Below are 17,306 nucleotides of genomic sequence, written 5' to 3'. Positions count from 1 at the left end.
TATGCCAGTTAGCAGTATGCTTTGTACCACACATATTGGGCTAAATTTACTCAGCCTTTGCACCTGTGCGTTCAGTTTTGAATCATTTCTTAGAAGGGAGAACAAACAAAAGATAGAAAACAGGAAACACTTATTTCTGTTTTGTCTTAGGATTCCATCCACTGATTAATGTTCCCTTGTGTAAAATGTGATTTGTCTTGTTCCAGGTGTAGAATAGGTACAGATACTTTGTTACTTTGTGAGAGTGATGTGTTTTGCACAGAGGAATCTTAACACAAGCTGTTTCAGTCTTACATCTCTGCCATCTGCCTCTGAAGTCAGGCTAGCTGCACCGAGCCCCGCTACAGACCCCAGACAAGACAGACATAGGACACGTACCAGGTTGTCTTTATTGCAGTCGTACTGCGCAAAAAATCACATTTAACATTGTGGAAACCACATTCGTATCATATAGCAATCTTCTGAGATGCACGACTGCAAAAAAAGAAGCTTGACCTGGAACGCGGCCATTGGCATCACAGTTGGTAGGACGAGGCTACTTGGAGCGGACACAGCTTGAGCCATTCAACATGACTGCCTGTACAAGACCATCTACACCAGCTCTATGACTTTGGGGATAAAGCGTAGAAGCACAATGTACAGTACTCTGTGCTTAGCCTCAGATCAGTTCACACCAGCTATACACACACACACAAAAAAAAAAAGTGGTTCCGAACCTTTTTCGGTTACTGTACCACTGCAAATGAATTTCGCTCTACCCGGAGTACCCCCTCATGTGCATTTTACCAGCAGTCCTATGGTCTCATGAGTCTTCTCAAGTACCCCCTGTGGATAGACCACGTACCCCAAGTGATCTTAGGACCCCTGGTTGGGAACCACTGCCCTAAAACATCAATCGGGAGCTCAGTTGGTAAGGCGGTGAAACTGACCAAAGTTGGACTATGTCGTCCATTAAAATTAGACAAAAAAAACACACAAAAAAAAAAAACACTGAAATTGGCAAGTTATGGCGCCGACATCACTCACTGCCCAGATTTACTAAACATATGCTTTGTTCGTGTCAACAGGGGATGAAACCCCAAAGTTAAAACTCTATCTTCATTTAACCTTTAAATCTACCTTTACCATTATTCTTCTCAGAACCTGTATTTTCAACCCTCCCCCCACTACTTCCTGTGATTAATTCCCTCTATAAAAATACAGGTACAACATTTGCACCTGATGCAAATGCTTAGTAAATCTGGATCATATGGGCTGAATCCTAACTAGAGATCTGTGCACAAGAGTACAAACTGTTCATCCCTATTTTTTTGCCATTGACATCACTGCATGATTTCCTGGAAGCGAAACTAAGTTACTAAGAATCCCAAAGTAAGGATTTGGCTTGAATGAACAAACAGCGACACCAAGTTCACCTTTCTGTGCTTGAGAAAAAAATGAAACCTACAACAGAAGGCTTTTATATATGTGGTCAGTACTCTTCATCTCAACCATATGGTTGGAGGGGCTGCCGTTTCCATAGAACTGAAGTATCTGCTAGTGTGCCATTCCAGGGTCGTGTTCATTAGGGTATACAACGAAAAGCAAAAAAAAAAAAATGCATTTACTTCCTTTTGGTCCCTACTGAACACGACCAAGGTGTCCGTTGGCTATTTCAGGAGTCAAAGCATTTCATGATGGCCTCCCTGTCAAACTTGAAGTTGAGGAAGGACCTGGAGGAGAGGTGTTCACAGTTGCTGTTGCAGACCACCTGCTGCCCATTGGTGGAGCTGCACGTGTCAGATTGCAGTGCTGCATCTGGGAAGAGAAAGGGAACAGTTTCACTCAAGGCCAGTGAACACAGAGGGAGAGTTCACCTCAACCCCCCCCCCAGACATTTTGAAAATGTTGGCTCTCTGAAAATGTCTGACTGATGTTGAAGTGAACAATACCTTTCAATTCTCACTCTGAACTAATAAAAAGGTGGCCAAACCTCTTGGGGAGCAACCCTCTCACAACATAATTTTGTGACATTCTAGTCATGTGCTCCTCAGGATCTTGATTGGCTGAATCAGGTGTGTTAACTGTACCCGAGCTACAGTAGTTAGAAGATCTCCAGAAGTAACAGCCACCCCTGAGCTAGTTAGAAGATCTCCAGAAGTAACAGCCACCCCTGAGCTAGTTAGAAGATCTCCAGAAGTAACAGCCACCCCTGAGCTAGTTAGAAGATCTCCAGAAGTAACAGCCACCCCTGAGCTAGTTAGAAGATCTCCAGGAGTCACACGGCCAATCCTGAGCTAGTTAGAAGATCTCCAGAAGTCACAGCCAATCCTGAGCTAGTTAGAAGACCTCCAGGAGTCACGGCCACCCCTGAGCTAGTTAGAAGATCTCTATAGTGAAAAAGAGGGACCCAAAACAATGTGCATCTGAAAAAATGAACGTATAGTTGCTTTAAACAGCACATAAAAGCTGTTACATATCTATTGAAAACTTGTCTCATTCCTAATCTTCACTTTGTGCCATACCTGTGTCGAAGTTGTCCTGTAGTCTCCTGGGCTGAAGTCTCTTCTCCTCTTTCTGGAAGAACAGTTTTAACATGTTAAATGCAAAAAAATATGTCCATGATAAATCAGACTATGATCAAACTTCAAGCAAAAAAACAACAATACACACAGTCACCATTGAACATGAATAGAATTGCAATTGAAAATGCGAGACCGATTTGTATTAAATTAGTATATAATAACTAGAAAGCTTTGAGAAAATGTGTGTAGTTTCTTCAGCTATTCACTTGTTTTAGATCTAGTTTAATCTTGGACACCCAGAACTAAAATCTTCCGTAATTTTTTCAGATGCTCGATAGAGTTCTGGGGGTTAGTACGAGACTAGCGATGTCTCCACCCCTCTCAACGGAAGCTCTCGGCCAGTTTCGGGCAAGTCCCTTCTAAAATTGGAAAGATGCAAGCACCTGTGAAATCGTGATTTGTCAAAATGATTCCTCGTTAGTTGTCGCATACCACCACAGTCTGTCGACAGATGCTACTACCATTTATGTTACCTGCATCTGTCCACAAGAAATTAGATCTAGCTAGAAGTCTTGTTAGTATTGGTCTAGATTACATCTAGCCTGGTCCCAGATCTGTTAGTGCTCTTGCCAACTTGGCTTGACAAAGATAGTCTCGGTAGAGGTCAAGTAAATTGGTCTAGATCCTGGTCTATAGTTTAAACTAGTTAGAGGTCTAGTTTGTATAATTAGCTTTATTTCGGGAGCGGTTCAGTTGGTCTGGACCTACATCTATGATGATGTGTAGAGGGTGTAGGTCAGTTATAGTTACAGCTGAAGTCGGAAGTTTACATACACTTAGGTTGGAGTCATTAAAACTTGTTTGTTTTTCAACCACTCCACAAATTTCTTGTTAACAAACTATAGTTTTGGGAAGTCGGTTAGGACATCTACTTTGTGCATGACACAAGTAATTTTTCCAACAATTGTTTACAGACAGATTAGAACATTTGTGGGCAGAACTGAAAAAGCGAGTTCGAGCAAGGAGGTCTACAAACCCGACTCAGTTACACCAGCTCTGTCAGGAGGACTTATTGTGGGAAGCTTGTGGAAGGCTACCCGAAACGTTTGACCCAAGTTAAACAATTTAAAGGCAATGCTACCAAATACTAATTGTGTATGTAAACTTCGACTTCAATTGTAGATGTGTAGAGGGTCTAGGTCAGTTATAGTTAAATGTCTAGTTGATCTAGATGTATAGTGAAGTTTGATACCTCATAAGGATAGATCAAAAGCTCCTGGAGTACACCCAAACCAGTCCACTGATTTAACTAATGAGAGGCTTGATTATAATGGGACCATTTAGAATCAGCTGTGCTAGTTCGGGAATACGTCAATAAGTGGACTTGCTAGGAGTACAGGTTTGGGAAACACTAAACAACAAGACGAAAGGGAGACAGTGACCGAAGCGGTGTTCCTATTTCCCTACACTTCTCCTATAGGGTGTGCAGAAGGTTTCGTATTTTGCAAGTTTGACACATGTAGTGACTGCAGTAGTAATGGTAGTAGCTATAGTGAGCTATTTAGGGGTGGCTTGTAGGTATGGCATTATTATAGTGGGCTAAAACAGTAAGGTAGTGTGAGTACTATAGGTGGGGGGGGGGAAGCTGTAAGGTTTTACATCTAGTCATTTTAGCAGACAGTCTTATTCAGAGCAAGTCCCAGTTACTACAGTTGGAGCACTCATCTTAAGGTACCTATAAAAATCTGTATTGACGAAATCAATGGCCCAATGGTTAGAATGTTGGACTAGTAACCGAAAGGTTGCAAGATCGAATCACCAAGCCGTCTAGGTAAAAAAAAAAAATCTGTTGTTTTGCCCCTGAACAAGGCAGTTAACCCACTGTTCCTAGACCAGTTAACCCACTGTTCCTAGGCCGTCATTGAAAATAAGAAGTTGTTCTTAACCGACGTGCCTAGTTTAAACGTAAAATTAAACAAATCTAAGTTGAGACGGCTCGCACTTGTCAACGTCGGTTTGATGTTTGTAGAGCAAACAGTTGAAGACCCATAATCGAATCTAAAATGGATGGCCTATAGGGCTTCAATATTTTTAAAGAAGGAAGGGAAAAAAAGTTATAGAATACACAAAATCCAGAAGTTTGTTGGCAAGCAATACAAGCCGAGTCAGTGAGAAAGTAGCATATATATAATTTTTTAAAGACTAGTGCTAGCCTGGATGTTTTAAAATAGTTTTGGCGTTGGTAGCCATTACGGTTTTGGGACTACAGGTGGCGGAGAACAGCCAATGAGGAAAAAGTAAGCCAGATTTCAGTAGTTGTTTTCACTTTCAGCAAGCACACCTAACAAACTATATGGTGAGGCGTTACACACAGCTTCAGCCAAGCTAAGTTTCACCTGCTGGTTGCCGACTCCATTGGCCCTTTTCTTCAGGTTGGGAGAATCCTGGTGCTTCTTCCCATTGCCTTTCACATTGAGGTTCTGCAGACAGGAGCAAGTACCATAGAACCAGGACTCATACTTTGGACATTCAACAACAATAAAAATATATTGGAGTAGCCACTGATGCACTTCTCCTACTATAGTGTCCTCTGAATAACATAGGAAATTGGGGGTGATTTTGGTTTAGGTCAGTTTTGATTAATGGGTGCTGTCAGAAAAGCAGGAATTGTTGATAAAACAAATTATAATTTCAGGCTAGACACAGAAATATTTTTGCATTCTACAAGGCCTGATCCTGAACAAGGCCAAAATGGGAAGACTAGTTCTGTCACCCTCTGCTGGTAACAGAAAAACAACCCAAAGCAGACCTTTTGCCCTTGAGTGAATTGATGCTGGATTGCAATTGCTGCATTGTCTTGATCACACTAAGAGATATCATCGGTATGCTACAGTATCCTTGCGCAGAGTAAACACACACCCAGTGTTGCCTCACCCATTAAACAATCTGGCTTTGCCTGAGGAAGACTGACAGTGAGCATGCAATGTGTTTCAACCTGAGTGTCATGCTTTTGTTAGTTTATCCGTTGTAGTATTTTTGAAGCAGATGTACCACAGACATTTCATACATCTACCCCCCCCATCTTGCATTTGGTCTAAACTAAACGTGTCAGCTGCAGCAGGCCTCAGCACTCTGAAGTTAAGTCTGCGGATAACTGCCCAAAGTATCCAATTTATAGAGTCTGCTGGAGCAAGCGTGGGGTACCTGAGCCGTAACATTTTCTGATACTGCACGATTCAGAGTTGAGATTAGTGCACGATAACAACTTTCCCATAAGTCATTTATTCATGTCAATGGGAGACTCGAGTTAAGCACGCGTGAGCATTTCGTCAATATATACAGATCTCTGGACGGATACACTTTCATGCCCGCTACATTAGGTTAGTGACACACAGAGCGCATAAGAGAGGAATGTGCACAACACAATGACAAGAGGGACAGTTCGTGAAAGTGTGCCTTATCTACTTTGAAGAACTAGTAAAATGATTGTCAGACAGCTCTGCAGCATACTTAGGCAGGCTATATAAATAGGATGACTAAACGTACAGGAAGCACAGAGATGTGATCTGGGTGGCTGCTACTTCCTGAGCAGAGATGATGACTAAAGAATGAAAAATAATAAAGTCAAATAAAAACTAAATAATGTAACCAACTGAAATTTTTACTTCATAGTCATTTTCTATTGATGTCTACCCAATGTGGACCTGACAGACAACATATTTTCGAAGTTTTGGCAATTGAATGTTCACCATTTTTGCTTAGGAATTTCCATTAGAAAGCTCTAAAATCATTTTAAAAATGTCATTATTTCATTATGCATTTAACGTTTTTCTTATTTTTTTATTTATTTATTATCGAAACAGAAATCTAAACTATTAAAAAAAAAAATCTAACCAAAACAACCTTAAATAGCACTAAAATCGCTCAGCACTACCCAAACAGACATTCCTGACCATAGATGACTGTTCAAACAGCAACCAACCTTGGCTTTCAAGAGTTCAGAGACCTCGTATTGGCTCAGCTGTCCCAGAGGCTTGGGTTGCTTCTGCTTCCCCCACCCCTCTGCTGGAGATGCCTCAGGCAACATCTGGGCCCGTCGATGCTTGGAGCTATAGAAGAAGAAATTATTCAATTCATATAAAAAATAAAAATAAATGTTTATTGTCCAAACGTATATACAAATTGTCTTCAGCATGGGCATAAGTGTCTTACCGTGCTTTGTCCAGAGGTTTGCATGGAGTGCTGCCATTGGATGCAAAATCCTCATCACTGTCTGTAGACTCTCCTTTACGCTTGGCAATCCATTCTCGAAGTGGTCTGTGGAGGGCAAAGTAGAGATGCTAGAATCAAATGACTGAATTATTAAAAATGGTATTAAAAACTGGCGTCAGCTTTATACACACAGGATAGATGATTACACAATAAAATACTGTACAAGTTGGCTACAACTATAGGGGACTTCATATTGTATTTGTGTCTCCCTTTCCCGTAAGCCTATTACATGGATCAGAGAGCGTCATTTTTATAAAATTCTGTTTTGTCAGTATCAGCAGAGTAGTTGACGTCGTAGGCTATTCAAAAGTGTAGGAGGAATGAAATAGGTCAATAAAAAAAGGCCAAGAGAAGAAGAAACATACCTGGAAACAGCCTAGGTTTACTCTACTACACACTCAGCTACGCCTTGAACTGTATATTTTGCCAGTAACAGTAATCAAGTTAAGTTATTAGCCTGTAATGCCTATCCAATCATCACATTATGAATAGTAGGCGCTCTGACATTAGTCTGCAAATGCCAGTGATGCATGGAATGCTTTATAATAATATATGCCATTTAGCGGACGCTTTTATCCAAAGCGACTTACAGTCATGTGTGCATACATTCTACGTATGGGTGGTCCCGGGAATTGAACCCACTACCCTGGCGTTACAAGCGCCATGCTCTACCAACTGAGCTACAGAAGGACGAAGGTGCATCTTTAATGGTGAAAATATGCTTCCCCAAACTAGAAACTCCGGTGTCACCTTTAGCTACACCCTAAACATACAATAGTTATACCATTTTGTTATTCATGCTGCACTAACAGGTTATATTTGACAAACTGAAAAAGCAACACTAGAGAGTATTCCACCGTTTACTAGATACTCTTATCACATGCAGTTGGCTGTCACACAAGTCTTTCAGAAATGCTGAAAATATATTTTTATAAAAAAAAAAAAAGGTGTTTGTATGTGTGTATATACACATACTAGTACCAGTCAAAAGTTGACAGCTACTCATTCCAGGGTTTTTTGTAATTTTTTTACATTGTCGAATAGTGAAGACATCAAAACTATGAAATAATACAAGGAATGTAGTAACCCCCCAAAAGAATAGCTAAACAAATCAAAATATATTTTAGATTCTTTGAAGTAGTCACCCTTTGCCTTAACAATTAACAACTGTGCCTTTTTAATAGTACATTTGTGTAATTTAGTTCCTTCTTAATGCGTTTGAGCCAATCAGTTGTGTTGTGACAAGGTAGGGGTGGTACACAGAAGATAGCCCTATTTGGTAAAAGACCAAGTCCATATTATGGCAAGAACAGCTCAAATAAGCAAAGAGAAACGATGGTCCATCATTACTTTAAGACTTGAAGGTCAGTCCATGCAGAACATTTCAAGAACTTTGAAAAAGTTTCTTCAAGCGCGGTCGCAGAAACCATCAAGCGGTATAATGAAACCACTACTAAAGGACACCAATAAGAAGAAGAGACTTGCTTGGACCGAGAAACACAAGCAATGGACATTAGACCGGTGGAAATCTGTCCTTTGGTCAGATGAGTCCAAATGAGAGATATTTCGTTCCAACCACCGTGTCCTTGTGAGACATCGAGAATTTGAACAGATTAACTCTGCATGTGTGGTTCCCTCCGTGAAGCATGGAGGAGGTGGTGTGATGGTGCTTTAAATGGTGACACTGTTTGTGATTTATTTAGAATTCAAGGCATTTATTTAGAATTCACTTAACCAGCATGACTACCACAACATTCTGCAGCGATACACCATCCCATCTGGTTTGCACTTAGTGGGACAATCATTTGTTTTTCAACAGGACAATAACCCAACACCTCCAGGCTGTGTAAGGACTATTTGACCAAGAAGGAGAGTGATGGAGTGCTGCATCAGATGACCTGGCCTCCACAATCACCCGACCTCAACTCAATTGAGATGGTTTAGGATGAGTTGGGCCACAGAGTGAAGGAAAAGCAGCCAACAAGAGCTCAGCATATGTGGGAACTCCTTCAAGACTGATGGAAAAGCATTCCAGGTGAAGCTGTTTGAGAGAATGCCAAAAGTGTGCAAAGCTGTCAAGGCAACAGGTAGCTACTTTGAAGAATCACCACATGATTCCATATGTGTAATTACATATAGTTTGATGTCTTCACTATTATTCTACAATGTAGAAAATAGTACAAATCAAGAAAAAGCCTTGAGTAGGTGTCCAAACTTTTGACTGGTACTATATACAGTGGGGCAAAAAAGTATTTAGTCAGCCACCAATTGTGCAAGTTCTCCCACTTAAAAAGATGAGGCCTGTAATTTATCATAGGTACACTTAAACTATGACAGACAAAATGAGAAGAAAAAAAATCCAGAAAATCACATTGTAGGATTTTTTATGAATTTATTTGCAAATTATGGTGTAAAATAAGTATTTGGTCAATAACAAAAGTTGCTCAATACTTTGTTATTTACCCTTTGTTGGCAATGACAGAGCTCAAACGTTTTCTGTAAGTCTTCACAAGGTTTTCACACACTGTTGCTGGTATTTTGGCCCATTCCTCCATGCAGATCTCCTCTAGAGCAGTGATGTTTTGGGGCTGTTGCTGGGCAACACGGACTTTCAACTCCCTCCAAAGATTTTCTATGGGGTTGAGATCTGGAGACTGGCTAGGCCACTCCAGGACCTTGAAATGCTTCTTTCGAAGCCACTCCTTCGTTGCCCAGGCGGTGTGTTTGGGATCAGTCATGCTGAAAGACCCAGCCACTTTTCATCTTCAATGCCCTTGCTGATGGAAGGAGGTTTTCACTCAAAATCTCACGATACATGGCCCCATTCATTCTTTCCTTTACACGGATCAGTCGTCCTGGTCCCTTTGCAGAAAAACAGCCCCAAAGCATGTTTCCACCCCCATGCTTCACAGTAGGTATGGTGTTCTTTGGATGCAACTCAGCATTCTTTGTCCTCCAAACACAACGAGTTGAGTTTTTCAAAAAAGTTATATTTTGGTTTCATCTGACCATATGACGTTCTCCCAATCTTCTTCTGGATCATCCAAATGCTCTCTAGCAAACTTCAGACGGGCCTGGACATGTACGGGCTTAAGCAGGGGGACACGTCTCGCAATGCAGGACTTGAGTCCCTGGCAGCGTAGTGAGTTACTGATGGTAGGCTTTGTTACTTTGGTCCCAGCTGGTCATTCACTAAGTCCCCTCGTGTGGTTCTGGGATTTTTGCTCACCGTTCTTGTGATCATTTTGACCCCACGGGGTGAGATCTTGCATGGAGCCCCAGGTCGAGGGAGATTATCAGTGGTCTTGTATGTCTTCCATTTCCTAATAATTGCTCCCACAGTTGATTTCTTCAAACCAAGCTGCTTACCGATTGCAGATTCAGTCTTCCCAGCCTGGTACAGGTCTACAATTTTGTTTTCTGGTGTCCTTGGTCTTGGCCATAGCAGAGTTTGGAGTGTGACTGTTTGAGGTTGTGGACAGGTGTCTTTTATACTGATAACAAGTTCAAACAGGTGCCATTAATACAGGTAACAAGTGGAGGACAGAGGAGCCTCTTAAAGAAGAAGTTACAGGTCTGTGAGAGCCAGAAATCTTGCTTGTTTGTTATTGACCAAATACTTATTTTCCACCATAATTTGCAAATAAATTCATTGAAAATCCTACAATGTGATTTTCTTCTCATTTTGTCTGTCATAGTTGAAGTGTACCTAAGTGTACCTACGGAATTGTTAGCTAGATTACTTGTTGGTTATTACTGCATTGTCGGAACTAGAAGCACAAGCATTTCGCTACACTCGCACTAACATCTGCTAACCATGTGTATGTGACAAATAAAATTTGATTTGATTTATGATAAATTACAGGCCTCTCTCATATTTTTAAGTGGGAGAACTTGCACAATTGGTAAGCTGACTAAATATTTTTTTGCCCCACTATATATTTACCCAAAAAATATATGGGGATTGCTTTGAAATTTTATTTTACCTTTATTTAACTAGTCAAGTCAGTTAAGAACAAATTCTTATTTTCAATGACGGCCTAGGAACAGTGGGTTAACTGTCTGTTCAGAACGACAGATTTGTACCTTGTCAGCTTGGGGATTTGAACTTCCAACCTTTCGATTACATTGATGGAAGCTACAATATTACAGCTGAACCACCCACTCAAAAAAATAAGACAAATAATATGTCCGAAATGGGCATCTTTATCAGTGTGAAGCAAGAAAAAAAAAGAAACCTGCACACGGCTCTTGAATAAGCTTTACGTATCGGCCTCACAGCCTTTATCAGAGCGTTTAAAAAATGAACACCCTTATGTAGACCTAGCCCCACCCACATCCGTTCCACACATCGAATGGGGTTGGAGTCGAGGGAAAACAAATAAGTGCTAACAAATACAACAAAGTGCATATCAAAATGCTCTAGTGGGTCTTTTTTGTATCCATTCATCTCGTGTTTTCCCCAATGTCAAATGAAGAGCTTCATCCACACATTGTGGAGAATAGCCTCTTCTTAGAAACCGAATGCGCATCTCTGCTGCTTTTTCTAGATAGTCCTCTGTGGAGTGGTATATTTAGCAGTCTGAAAAACTGTCTCAGGGTGGAAGCTGTCCCCCCTGTAAGTGTGTTTCTGTCCATTTCTTTTCTATACGGCATTTCTCAATCCATATGTCGAGGTAATGAACACATTTAGTGTCACATTCAATAATGAATTTGAGATTGGAGTCAATGTCATTGAATAATGCCAGAAAGTCTGACAGCTCTTTCCCCCGTCCCTCCCCATATGCAAAAGACTGTCATATCAATACCAGTCAGGACTTTATTCAAAAACGGATTTGCGTTTTCATTGTAAACAAAACGTTCTTCAAAATGACCCACATAAAGGTTAGCATAGCTCAGAACGGCCCAGGAGTGTAAAGGTGAACGGAAAGGCTCTGGAGCAACAAACCACCCTTGCTGTCTCTGCCTGGCCGGTTCCCCTCTTTCCACTGGGATTCTCTGCCTCTAACCCTATTACAGGGGCTGAGTCACTCGCTTACTAGGGCTCTTTCATACCGTCCCTAGGAGGGGTGCATCACTTGAGTGGGTTGAGTCACTGATGTGATCTTCCTGTCTGGATTGGCGTCCCCCCTTGGGTTGTGCCGTGGCGGAGATCTTTGTGGGCTATACTCGGCCTTGTCTCAGGATGGTAAGTTGGTGGTTGAAGATATCCCTCTAGTGGTGTGGGGGCTGTGCTTTGGCAAAGTGGGTGGGGTCATATCCTTCCTGTTTGGCCCTGTCCGGGGGTGTCATCGGATGGGGCCACAGTGTCTCCTGACCCCTCCTGTCTCAGCCTCCAGTATTTATGCTGCAGTAGTTTGTGTCGGGGGGCTAGTGTCAGTTTGTCATATCTGGAGTATTTCTCCTGTCCTATCCGGTGTCCTGTGTGAATTTAAGTATGCTCTCTCTAATTCTCTCTTTCTTTCTCTCGGAGGACCTGAGTCCTAGGACCATGCCTCAGGACTACCTGACATGATGACTCCTTGCTGTCCCCAGTCCACCTGGCCGTGCTGCTGATCCAGTTTCAACTGTTTTGCCTGTGATTATTATTATTTGACCATGCTGGTCATTTATGAACATTTGAACATCTTGGCCATGTTCTGTTATAATCTCCACCCGGCACAGCCAGAAGATGACTGGCCATCCCACATAGGAAGAAATCTAGAGAGGAACCAGGCTGACTTTTTCCTTGCCACCGTGCTTCTCCACCTGCATTGCTTGCTGTTTGGGGTTTTAGGCTGGGTTTCTGTACAGCACTTTGAGATATCAGCTGATGTACGAAGGGCAATATAAATACATTTGATTTGGAGGTAGTATTCATCATCAAACCTGAAATAGTTGTACGTCAAAACATATACAGCCAGCTCAAGAATAAAGTTTGTTGGTGGGTATTCGTTAGTATCTCTGTCTCTCAAATAGTGAGCTTGGGCTGCCAGCTACCCCGTATGGGAATGCTGTTACATAGACTCCGACATTTAAATGTGACCAACAGTCTTCTGTTAAACCCTTTATTGGCGAGATCTTGTTTATGAAGTCTATAGAGTCTTTCACATATGATGGCAATACTTGACCATTTGAATTAATAAAAGAGTCTACGAAATTCAACAATGGCTCTAGCATTGAACCTATTCCTGCGATCACTGGTTTGCCTGGATAACTGCCTTGTTGTCTTTTAGGTTTGTGTCATTTTGGCAAAATGTACAGGCATGGACGTACAACACATTTGCAGCAAAAGTATTCATATTCAGATTTTGAGATAAGGTTGTTTAATATGGCTTGCTTCAGATTAGAGCATATATCCCTTTGGAACACCTGTGTGGGATCAACACTCAGTTTTCTATTTAAACATTCATTATTGAATTATCTCTGAATATCTTCTTTGTCATAATCTAAAACAACCACAGCACCCCCCTTGTCTACAGGTTTGATGACCAAAGATGAATCTTTCATTAGTTCATTAAGTGCCTGTTCTTTTGTCCTAGTGATGTTCTTCTGAATGTGTGAAGCGCAATAAGACCCTTACCTGACAAAAGGAATGGCCATGAAAAACTTGTTGGGGGCGAGTCCAAGTTTAGACTTGGGAGTCATGTCGTTTCTGTGACATGGTAGTTTCTCAATCGGGAACCACTCAATGTTCTAGGAGAAACACAGCACATTAGCTAATCCTAGTTGTTCTCTTCATCTGCGTCGTAAATACAAATTGAAAATAGGAACAAAAGAGGAGAACGTTAAGGGGTAACTGTACTCTTATCTCCTTCCTTGTTTTGGGGTTGAACTTCGTCTCCTTGGGTACCCCAGGTATTATGTACAATCGGGCCAACTGATCAGTGATTTTCTGCTCGATGTACGTATCTTTGCAGATGCGATCTTTGATATCGAAACCCGTCTCCTCCATAACCTAAGAGAATACAGACATGGGTATGAGAAAACATTATTGAATGAAACGTCATATATAGTATCTAGCCATTCTGTATTGAGCAAATACTTTGCCAAATCAGAATTATAAAGACCTATAAAACTGAGATAATTTAATAAGAGGTAATTAATGACCTCTCGTACAGCACAAACATGGGGAGCCTCATCTTCATTGACTTTTCCCTTTGGAAAGCCCCACCCTGACTTGGCCAAATAGCCCTGAACCAGCAATGCCTGAAGAGAAGAAATATTAAATATTATAAAAGGACATACAACACACACACCTGAGACAACTTAAGACATGAAATGTTTATCAGGAAGTATCACCATACACAGCCAGTGTTATAATGTATGTACTATACGCACATTGTCAAGCGACTCATCTAGAATAATGGCACCATAGGTTGGAACACCCATCTTATATTCCTTCCACTGTTCTAGAACCTTCTGTACATCCTCCCCATTGGGCAGCAAGAATGGACAATGATTAAAAAGTAGCATGGTGTCAAGGAGAATGTAAGGAACATTTGCAAAAAAAATATCTCGTTTTATGTACCACCCCTAACAAGACGTTATTTGAATTGAAGGTGGTGGGGTCTTTGCAAGTTCAACAAGAAACGGTTAGGTGATGACATGTACATAACCTTTCACACAGCGGGCCTATGGTCATAAAGCTTCTTTTTTTTAATTTTATTTTTTTATCAGGAATTAGCTAACCAAAGAAAAAAATAACATGAAATCAACCCCCCCCAGCCCCCTCTCACATCATTATTCTCATGTAAGGATATCAGCCTTGGCAAAGTCCCTTATCCCGCACTGAGGTAATCCTGGTGCATTTTGCATGCAGAAGTCCAGGTAGAACCAATGGGCAAGCTCGATCTGGAAGCACACGCGGATAGCATTGTCTCGCTCTTCACTAGGGATGTGGAGGATGAATCGACTGGAAGAGAGGAGGGGCAAATCAGTACAGTAGCAGAACTACACGGACATAGTTAATTAGACAACATACTGTGTGTGGTCCATGTCACAATACAGTTTGAGTTATGAAACTACAACACAGTATAATGAAGTACCATGACGGTAGCCAAACATTAATGATGTAACCATCATGACTGTAGCGAAGCTTGAGGTTCCGTGTATGCAGCTAGGTGCGCATTCATTACGAAAACCGTTTAAGAACCAAACAGAGCAAATCACGAGTTAATATTTGACGATTAGCCATCACTAGCACAGAGGCTGCTGCCTATATACATAGACTTGAAATCACTGGCCACATTAATAAAATGGTACACTAGTCACTTTAATAATGTTTACATATTTTGCATTACTCATCTCATATGTATATATTATATGCTGGTATCTTAGTCTATGCCGCTCTAACATTGCTCGTCCATATATTTATATATTCTTAATTCCATTCCTTTACTTAGATGTGTGTATATGTTGTGAAATTGTTGGATATTACTTGATATTATTGCACGGTCGGAGCTAGAAACACGTGCATTTCGCTACACCTGCAATAGCATCTAGTAAACACGTGTATGTGACCAATACATTTCATTAGCACATTCAGATAGGTCCCTCCCCGTTTCGTTGCGTTTGAGAAACGTTTTGTAACATAATTAATACAGCCCCTGAGAACACTGATGCAACGCACTTTCGTTAAGTCAACCCCATTGTCACTTGGAGACAGACTCACTACCGAGGTATCTAGCTAGCTATCCACAACCAACGTTACAAGCCACAAGCACAATAAAGACACCCCTCCGGGTATAGTGTTAGTAAGAAAACAAGTTAGACACGTTTGACGCGGTATTTACCTGCAGAGGTCGTCCAATACGCCGTTGGGAATCTCCCCTCTTTTTGTCTCCATGTTGAGGATAAAAACATCCCGAACTCGCGAAACAATGAGGCGAAAAATAAACAGCGCAAAGCTACTATTTTCTTAAATCTCGAATCAATGCATTCTATTGATCAATCAAGGCGAACTATATGTGTCAGGTTCGTCAAATGTCCATAAACTTACACAAATAAATACATGTAAGCTACGTTAGCTCGCTAAAAACAAACTCCAACACCGCGCAATCGAAAAAGAAAGGTAGAAACGCCACTGTTGATGATGTGAGGGAACGTTATTATCCAATCGTATATCAGGGGAGGCTGGCCACGTTGAGTAGGTGGTACCTTATTAGGCTAAATGATGGCCTGTCAAAATATTCTAACCAATCAAGACGCACAATAACTCGAGCACAATGTATTAAGTTTGGTTGACAAAAACAAGGAAACGGTAAGCAAAGATATTCGAGCAAGATTATAAAGTAGACAACTAGACATTATTGAGGAAGAGGCGAGGCCTGTGTAGCCATGTAAATGACATTTTATACGCGGACATCCCAGTGGCATTAGAACAGTTTCTCATTAGCAGTAATCACAATAAATAACATGCGATATCCTTGGCCACAATTACATTATTATAGGAATAAGATAAACTTGTTCTAGTAATAAAATATATAGAATATTGTTATACGTGCCCTTATAAATTATTATATTCTATATATTATATTGTGAGAGGCAAGCGACCTGTGAAAGCACTAAACCATTATACAGCTACAACCATTTATTCAGTCTACTGCCCTCATCTACACATGTGGATATTAATAGTTGTTTAATTCAATAAAATAGACAAGATTACCTCTCATTTGTGACAGTCATTTGAAAGTTGGATGCTCTTTTAGGATATGAATGGCAGAATGTCAGTGAACCCTGGGATTGACCTTTTTGAATGAACATGCATATGAATCAAATAAAACAAATATTAGGTTATATGGCATTATATATATGACATTATATACATTATAAATATTATGTGTTTTCATAGGCTGACATATTAATGTGTAGGCATATTAAATGTTTCATAAAGGAGATATGTGTGACTTGGCTGTAGTAGAAAAATATATCATATAAAAAATGGTTAAAGGCTCCAGCCACCCAAGTCATAGCCTGTTCTCTCTGCAACCGCACGGCAAGCGATACCGATGCACTAAGTCTGGAGAAAACAGGACCCTGAACAGCTTCTACCCCCAAGCCATAAGACTACTAGTTAGTTAAAAATAGTTAACCAATAACTACCTGGACTATCTTCATTGACTCATCACATAAACTGCTGTTACAGTGCACTATCTATCCTGTTGCCTAGTAACTTCATCCCGTACCTATATGTACATACAGTACCAGTCAAACGTTTGGACACACCTACTAATTCAAGGGTCTTTCTTTATTATAAGTGGGGTTCTTTTTTCATTTTTTAAACAACTAATTTACTCATGTCTGTTCAATAATTTGAATTCCAATTTGTTCGTTTTCCCCACCTTGTGAGCTCAATGCACATTGCACAGTTTCTCTAGAGCTACACTACCGGTCAAAGGTTTTAGAACACCTACTCATTCAAGGGTTTTTATTTGTACTATTTTCTACATCATAGAATAATAGCGAAGACATCAAAACTATGAAATAACACATATGGAATCATGTAGTAACCAAAAAAAAGTGTTAAACAAATCAAAATACATAATCATA

The 17,306-nt window shown here is 40.7% G+C and overlaps 1 protein-coding gene across 2 annotated transcripts; it reads right to left on the bottom strand.

Moving 5' to 3' along the window:
* Positions 1 to 371: 371 nt before the first annotated feature.
* Positions 372 to 15,885, bottom strand: dcp2 (decapping mRNA 2). Of its 2 annotated transcripts, XM_035757793.2 has the most exons (11): positions 15,551 to 15,879; positions 14,519 to 14,670; positions 14,097 to 14,224; positions 13,866 to 13,964; positions 13,561 to 13,713; positions 13,339 to 13,451; positions 6,717 to 6,821; positions 6,487 to 6,613; positions 4,901 to 4,984; positions 2,505 to 2,556; positions 372 to 1,797 (listed from the first exon to the last, which is right to left on the bottom strand). In XM_035757793.2, the coding sequence occupies exons 1-11, from the start codon at positions 15,601 to 15,603 to the stop codon at positions 1,655 to 1,657; spliced, it is 1,209 nt and encodes a 402-aa protein (XP_035613686.1). In that variant the 5' UTR covers positions 15,604 to 15,879; the 3' UTR covers positions 372 to 1,654. The 2 variants fall into 2 exon arrangements, with proteins under 2 accessions (XP_035613686.1, XP_035613687.1); XM_035757794.2 differs by lacking the exon at positions 4,901 to 4,984 and having other exon boundaries at positions 15,551 to 15,885.
* Between the last annotated feature and the right edge of the window lie 1,421 nt (positions 15,886 to 17,306).

This window comes from Oncorhynchus keta, chromosome 9 (assembly GCF_023373465.1).
Source record: "Oncorhynchus keta strain PuntledgeMale-10-30-2019 chromosome 9, Oket_V2, whole genome shotgun sequence".
Lineage (NCBI taxonomy): Eukaryota > Metazoa > Chordata > Actinopteri > Salmoniformes > Salmonidae > Oncorhynchus > Oncorhynchus keta.
Note: the sequence above shows the minus strand (reverse complement) of the source record. Positions and strands in the feature narration are given on the sequence as shown.

Bases quoted from the DNA above. Each gene is read 5' to 3' on its own strand.
- dcp2 (XM_035757793.2), bottom strand. From the start codon at position 15,603: ATGGAGACAAAAAGAGGGGAGATTCCCAACGGCGTATTGGACGACCTC. The intron at 6,822-13,338 runs GTAAGGGTCTTA...TGCCCTCCACAG, and splicing joins ATGGCCATTCCTTTTGTCAG to ACCACTTCGAGAATGGATTG. The intron at 6,614-6,716 runs GTAAGACACTTA...CTTCTTCTATAG, and splicing joins AAACCTCTGGACAAAGCACG to CTCCAAGCATCGACGGGCCC.